The sequence below is a fragment of the Papaver somniferum genome, chromosome 9 (assembly GCF_003573695.1).
Source record: "Papaver somniferum cultivar HN1 chromosome 9, ASM357369v1, whole genome shotgun sequence".
In the NCBI taxonomy this organism is placed as follows: domain Eukaryota; kingdom Viridiplantae; phylum Streptophyta; class Magnoliopsida; order Ranunculales; family Papaveraceae; genus Papaver; species Papaver somniferum.
The window spans coordinates 173,981,303-173,989,181 of record NC_039366.1 but is presented as its reverse complement, the minus strand read 5'-3'; the positions used below and the strand labels follow the sequence as shown (position 1 = coordinate 173,989,181).

Below are 7,879 nucleotides of genomic sequence, written 5' to 3'. Positions count from 1 at the left end.
AAAAAAAAAAAAAAAAAAAACGCTTAGGCTTTAGCATATGAGTTGTGTTTTGAGAAACCTAATTACACATCTGACAAGTTTGGTTTATATAACCACAAACTCTTCTGGCAAGTCGTTCCTCTTTACTTTGGAAGCTCTTTTTTCTAGATGCTTCCATGTGTCTTTCAGATATTTTGCTACGCATCAATCCAGAAAATGTATACCAATATCCGTCGATGCATACAATGCAATTGACGCTTCGGTCAAGTCATCCTATACCGCAAATCATGCTCACTACAGATATTCACGCCAACCGTCCCGGATTTTGCTTACATCATGTAAGTATGTATTTTTCTTTTATTTTCTTTTTGTAATGAGTCCGGCTATCACGCGGCCGTCCGCATATCTGAATAAATGAACTCGCCGTTTCACGCCGTCGGATGTTCATCTTAGATTTTAAATCCGACTATTTTGACTTTCTAATATTTCACTTATGTTTTATTCGTTAAACAAGCTTATAATATTCTTACAATTTTTACTAAGCCCCTATATGTCATAGAGACCGCAGAGAAAAGAAATCATGGTTTTTCTCCTAAAGCAACCATAAACGATAAACCCTAAAATCTGTCTTGAGGTTTCTCACTAAAAAATAATGGGAACTGATTTTGGCTATTACGAGTAATATTGAGATTTTTTTTGGGATGAGATCTTTTGAAATCTAGAGCCACATGTATTGATTGATGGGAGCAGAAAAGTTCAAAGGAAGATAGCCAAAAGGAACTGTACCAGAAGAACGAATTTCTTTTTTCCTTTTGTTTTCATCCTACAATTTTACAATTTTACAAATCGTAGTTACTATCCTAAATGAAGTTTTATTAAGTTGAGCTTATTGTTTTGGGAATTTTGTATAAACTGAAATTTAAAGCTCTCTTCTATGAATTTTAATCCTGCTAATTGAATTGTGCTGTTATCTAGTTGTGATTTTGATGTACTATGGCTTAAAAAATGGACATACCAGCTTATATAATCGGCCATTAAAGTGATCCGTCAAAATATAATCATGGGACATTATCAAATGTTGAAAGAAAAATTGAGAGAGAAGAAAGAAAAAAAGTCGGCCATGAAAGAATTATGGAAGAGAGGGCCTAGTTAAAAATAATAAAACGTATACGGGTTCTCAAATAATAAATTGTGAATATATTATTAGAAAATCAGCATAGTCAAAGATGTTTATGATCTACAACCTAAGATGAACATCCAACGGTGTAGACCCGCGATTTCATTTATGCTGTCACGCGGATACGCGCATGACAGCAGGACTCTTTTGTAATACTAATACTTCCAGCTTTTTTGTAATGCTCTCGGACAGATGATGATAAAAAAGATGCTGCCGAATAAATTACGAAGAGAAATAGTCGTCGAGAAGTTATATGACGTGCTAACTTTATCCGTCAATATTTCCAATCAAATTTTGCTTAGGTAGATATAAATTTGACTTTTTTCCTCGCCCCATATTTTTACACATAAGGGGTGATCCCCTCAGGAACTGTTTCGGCTAACAGAACTTTGGCAACGGTAACGGGACCCACCAAATATCTTCCACGAGAATGTCCTGGTATGACGTCAACCTGATGCAACCATAGGCTAGCTATACCGAGAAGTTGGATGATTGGAAATAAAAGTGCTCCCTGTGGGGGCCGCTATCTTTGCCAAGTGATAATATGTTAGATCTTGAGCCGTTCGATGAAAAAAACCAATGATAAATAAACCACATGGGAATATCTTTAGTATATTATATCTATTCTCAGGCATCCTAGATTACCAATTACGTTCACTTCTACTGGTTCCAGTGGCGTGGTAGAAAAGAAATTGCCTTTTAAGGTAAGAGTGGTGTACTATTATATAACACTGCTGCGGCTGTGCAGCGATGGGAAATTTTGATTGGTACTCCACGTACGTCATGATTACCACGTTTCAATATGTGGAGATGCTGATATTCATTTTCCATTGGAGTGATTTGTCACACGTGCCTGATTGAGTCCCTTATTTTCATGCATGATATAAGGAGAAGAATAACGATGACGAGAGTGAGTTGGTCAGAAGCCTAAAGATAGAAGAGTTTTAGAAGTACAAGAAGAGAAGAGTGGAACAATGATATACAATGAACAATGGGTTTAATATCTGTAATGCATGCAAATATGCAATGACGATGGTTTTAACTTTGAAGCGATAGTCTGGTTCCGAGTTCGTCTAATATGCTAGTACGAGAAGCATTTTCCAAAAATAGGATAATTCTGTCTTACGTGTTGAATGTTGACCATCCACGGTTAAGATGAAATGCGATTGGGCTAGGTATCGAGCGGTTGTTTAAAACAGTTTTTACGGGTTCATTTGTGATGTCCGATGGACAATTTGAAATGACTCAAATTCCACCACGAGGAAGCTGTTCGAATTAGTTGTGTACATCAGCTCGATATCTAAGCATTTTGGATGAAATGTAATAATCTATCTAATAAATGGAAGGTAGAACTTCTAAGTTGGTAGCAGAGGGAAGGAAGGTTTTCCCTAATTTTATACTGTAGTTAAGTAGGATGTTTGAGCCTATTATCGCGGTGAGCCAGTAAGTAAGCTCTTACGGTTATTGCTCTTACCTTGCACGGTAGAAAAGACAGTATATTAATTTAAAGGAAAAATTGGAAAAATGCCTCAATATGAGATGCAATGTTGGAAATCTGCCCCAACGTTAAAAATAGTTGGAAAAATGCCCCATTTCGTTAACTTTGACATCCAACCCAGATAAGTCACATGCGTAAAGCCACCATCACCACCAGAACTACTATTAACACCGCCGCTTCCACCACCAGAACCTTAAACATGAACCCTAAACCCTCAATCCTGGATTTTGAACCCTTAACCGTGAATTTTGAAGGACGTATTTGTCTTTTTATTCGCGTGTGTGGGCTCACACATGTGACTTAACTGAGTTTTTGACAGAATGGGGCATTTCTCCGAACTTTTAAATGTTGGGGCAGATTTCCAACATTGCACCCCATATTGGGGCATTTTCCCAATTTTCCCTAATTTAAATCATGGGAAGAAAGAACCTCGAGAATATTGGGGGAAAAATATTCGGGGATTAAAAATTAAAAATTACAAAATTGTTGTATCATTTTTAGTGACTTTAGTTTATTTATTTTTATGCATGAGGTGTTTGTTGATGAAACTTCGAAGATGTGATCGGTAAAATTTTGTTTGCAGTCATTCTAGCACACTTATATTGGAAAATCGCGAGAGGTTATTTTGTGAATTTTTTTGGACAACCAGTTAAGTCTTACCCCGAATATCATGAGATTGTGGACTTTACCTTTCAAATTCCAAGTTTTAACCTTTAGATTTTTTTCACAGGAATTTTCTACAGAATACTACACGGTATAACCGTTTTGTTCAATTTTTAACAAACTTTAAAGTTAAAGTGTTGATAAGTCAAGAACATCATATTTGTATTTAATTTCAGTGGATAATGGATAAGTTTGTACAATGTACTCGCGTAATTGTATTCGTAATCCTTTATTGTATGAGTATACTCGTTTTATTTACACGTCATATCTGAAGTTTATCTAAATTCGTTGATCTTTGCATTTTAGATTTTAAGAGTTAAACTTTCTACACTTCCCTTTCTTTACCTGCTTGGTTCTTTTCATCTACGTGTCAAACAACCAATTTACTAGGACCAAATTTTGCTATAAACTGACTTTGGATTCATGCATTTCATTCACTATCACTTCATCATGGTATTCATGAACTCTATACTTCGATAGATCATTTCTTTCAAATGAGCCCATAATGCTGATGATAAAGATTGGATCCAAGTAAGACATATAACAAGTGTCAGTTGCTGAAAAATTTAAAGAAGGAATTAATAGGGTAGTTTTGCAATAATCGCAACACTAGTATTCCGATAGGAAGGTTGGCTGGCCGGCAGTCCACCAGTGGATAATTAAGAGAGAAATTTGTACACTTGAACAATTTATTTTTGTTCATTGTTCATGTGCTTGTTTCTCGAATTTTGAGTTTTAATAAAACTAAAATCAAAATTTGTTCATTTTATAAAACTAGTAAGTTATTTTCTTTTCCAATGATAATATTGTTATCCCCTTGGCGTATACAGTATGTAATTTTTCAGAGGTTTTGCCTAATTTTTCAAAGTGAAATGGAATTAATAGAGCTCCTAATTTGAATAGAAGCGAAGCCAAAAGAAATAAAAATACAACAGATACGTAATGGAAGAATAAAACGGAAGCTTTGCTTTAAAAAGAATACATATAGTAATTGAAATTGAATGGATGAATAAATAAGAAGCTAGCACATCACATGAAATATATTTTGCTTCTCTTTTAATTTAATAACCGACCATTTCTGAATTCCCGCCCAAAAATATATTCATGAATCATCACCCAACATCACTACATAGTATATACACTAACTAGTACGGCCAGTTCCTTTAACTGATCATGACAGATGAATTTTGTGCACCTTTAATTTTCTTATTAATACGGCACTTAGTTAATTACTTGGCTATCCAGGATGAACTGATGATGATATGTGCACCCACGAGGACAGAACATACATTGAATGTAAGTACTGTTTAATCTTATCAAACAAGTAATATTTGGGTTTCTTTCAGGGGATTTATTGTAAAATGCGTGTGAGAATAAATATGACAAGGTGAAAGAATGAAAATACATGCAAAAATGATGTTGATGAGGTACATGTACTAGTGAAATATTGATGATCACAGGTTCAGAATCTTCAGATGAACTTATGTATATACAAGGTGGCTTTTAGCCTATTAATTACCTCTGTTAGGTACCTGTACATGTACAACTGAGTGAAGGAATGAATGCAGCACCTGTGAAGGAGTATAATCTCCTCCAAAAATGATCTGATTTTTATACTAGAAATTACTAGTGATCTGGAAATAAAGTATGTACATTAAACCCTGAAAGGCTGAAACCGAAAGCACCCTATTAAAAGAACAAGAGCGATTACTCTTTTCTCTTTGATTTCGTTAGTGATGATCATATCATAGTTATTAAGAGTTTCGTAAACAAAATTACATAAAAAGAGACTAGTTAGAAGGATGATAAATTAACTTCAGTATCAAGTAGAAGAATAATATGCTAATAAGCAGAATAAATCATCAACAACAGAAATTAATATAACTAGCTAGCTTGAACTCAACAAAAGAATTAGTGGTAGTTTATATTAATGATTAAAGGTTTTTCCTTACAGAGAACAAATGATCCCTACTTTAAACTGCATGTAATTAATCTGTATATATAGTCTGGAACGTATAAGAAACGGATCAGCACAGAAATATCAATAAATCTGAAGCCCACTATAAGGTCTTCTCTTCTGTGCAACGGGATGAATGAACGAAGAAAACTATTTTACCCTTCAGTTAACGTGGAAGCCAGATTGACCGAGGGTTCCTAATTATAATACTGATTCTGATAGTGCTAGTGGTGGTGATGGTGATGATGGTGTTGTTGTTGGTGATATTGATGATGAGGATGAGGATGATATATCTATAATATAGCGTTGTTAGCCGATCACTGGTAGTTCCATATTAAGTAATCCAAATTGAGATCATCTGAAGTATGCCTTTGCTGATGAGAAAGATCTTCCCCATAACCGTTGTTTTCTGCTGCCATATCGTGCTGCACCGAAGAAATTTCTACATTCACGTCATTACTCAATCCAGTATCTTGAGAGCAATGACTAACCATGGAATGATTGTTTGATGTAAATTGTTGTTCTACTTTACACTCATAATCATTCAGCCTTTTCATTTGGTCAAACTTTTGATTGGTTTGATCAGCTAAAGATCTCAATCTTGCTTGCTGAGGCATGAAGTTACTTGAATCCGGAAAGCTTGGAATTGCATTTGTGTTAGCAGAAACACTTCTCTGTTCTTTTTGCAAGCAACTCATCTTTTGAGGAATTTGGGGGTAAAACATGGATGAGTTTGGTGTAGCATTTGAAGATGGAAACTGATTCATCATCATCACTTGTTGGTTCATCATGTTGTAGTTATAGTTCGGTACAAGAAGGCTCTTGTTATCTTGCTGTTGTGGATGATCCATGGTTCTTGATGAGATGTAATTAGGAAGTTGACCAGATATTGTTGTCTTGAATTCATCTTCATTCGTGTAACTGGAAGTACTAGGTCTACTTGATGAGTTATAATTAGGAGAGGAATTGTCCATAAGAGGTGGTAACGATGAAGGAGAATCAAGCAAATAATCGTCCACAAAACCAAATGAATTCATTCTTAGCATTCCTGAATATGGACTAACTTTCTTTAATATCCCACCAGTACTACTGTTCTTATGAAAAACCCTACAGACAACCCATTCATCCTGCAAAAACAAGTTTACAAATTTTCCAAGTAATCAGATAGAGAAAGAACATACAGTAGAGGGCCCATACAAAATCTCAAGCAGAACTCAAAAGGAAAAAAAAAAAAAAAGGAATGATTATGAGAATCCATATGAAAAGAGTATAATTATTAATGAAATAAATAAAAAGTACCTTTGCAGTTTTAGGAAGATTATAGTGAGAGAACTTTCCATCCAATCTGAATTCATGCATGACCCAATTAGTTTTCTCTCCTTTAGGTGCTCTACCTGTATAGAAAACTAGAGTTTTCTTCATCCCAACAAGACACCCTTTCCCTTTGTAAATCTCCTTATCTTTTCCTGTTGCTTTCCAGTAACCAGCTACTGTTGCTCTGTTGGTTCTCATCCCTGTGGGATATTTTCTATCTCTTTGACAAAAGAAGTACCATTCCTTTTCTCCCATCTTCGCTTTATCTGTAAATTTCAAATCAAATCAAATTAATTAGATCCAAATCACAATCAATCAAAATAAATAAAAAGGTCACCACTTAATCCCTCAAAATTACTACTAGAGGATTTATTTACTCTTAGTACCACCTCCTCCAGTCCAAGGACAGTCGGAGCTTCGGTCGGACTATCGGAAAGTCCGGCATGCATCGAAAAGTAAATCAAATTAAATAGATAAAAGAAAGAGAACTTACTAGGTAAATCCCAAGGCTCGCACTTGTTCAAATCAACTTCACCAATAGCTGTAGCAGAGAATTTGATATTAAGAACCTTCTTAGAGAGATAGTGAGTAATAATTTCTTCATCTGTTGGATGAAATCTAAAACCAGGTGGTAAATCAATACAATCTTCAGCTGCTTGATTGATCAGTATTGGAACTTCTTCCATTTCTACAGAATTTTCCACCTTGATCTGAAACTAATATCCAAATTTTGCACTAATTTAATCAAAAGTTTTTTGTTTTGTTTTGCTTTTTTTTTTGTTCTACAATCTTTTAAAACAAAATTAAATGAAATGAAACAGATACACAGAAAACAATTGAAATTAGAATTAAGATAGAAACTAATACAGACCCAGATAATGAAAGAGAAAGCTAGAGAGAGAGAGGTGATATTATTGTAGGTGAAGAAGAAATCGAGGGGTCAAATTTGAAAAAGAAGAAGAAAAAATGGGAAAGGAATGTAAGGTTTATATAGAGATAAGTTTACTTGTTTTGCAAGGAACTTCTCAAATAAGATTCATTCAAAAAATAATATTATTTTTTATTTTTGTTTTTTATCACATTAATACAAACAACAAATGTAATTTCTCATTTATTAGCGAAAAAAAAAATCTTCATTAGATTCTATACTTGATAATCTTTTCATACTCGTGACTTTGTCATTAGTCAAAAGGAAGGGGACTTAAACCTGATTTTTCCTGTGAAACCAAGGAGGAATATTATGGTGTGATAGTAATTAATCAGGGGTTTAGAAAAATTCTTAACTAATTAA

General features: G+C 34.4%; 1 protein-coding gene across 1 annotated transcript; it reads right to left on the bottom strand.

Annotated features, from left to right (window-relative positions):
- Positions 1-5,210: 5,210 nt before the first annotated feature.
- On the bottom strand, positions 5,211-7,528 carry LOC113313931 (NAC domain-containing protein 92-like). Its single transcript, XM_026562702.1, has 4 exons — positions 7,460-7,528; positions 7,082-7,304; positions 6,574-6,854; positions 5,211-6,401 (listed from the first exon to the last, which is right to left on the bottom strand). The coding sequence occupies exons 2-4, from the start codon at positions 7,272-7,274 to the stop codon at positions 5,592-5,594; spliced, it is 1,284 nt and encodes a 427-aa protein (XP_026418487.1). The 5' UTR covers positions 7,275-7,304; positions 7,460-7,528; the 3' UTR covers positions 5,211-5,591.
- Between the last annotated feature and the right edge of the window lie 351 nt (positions 7,529-7,879).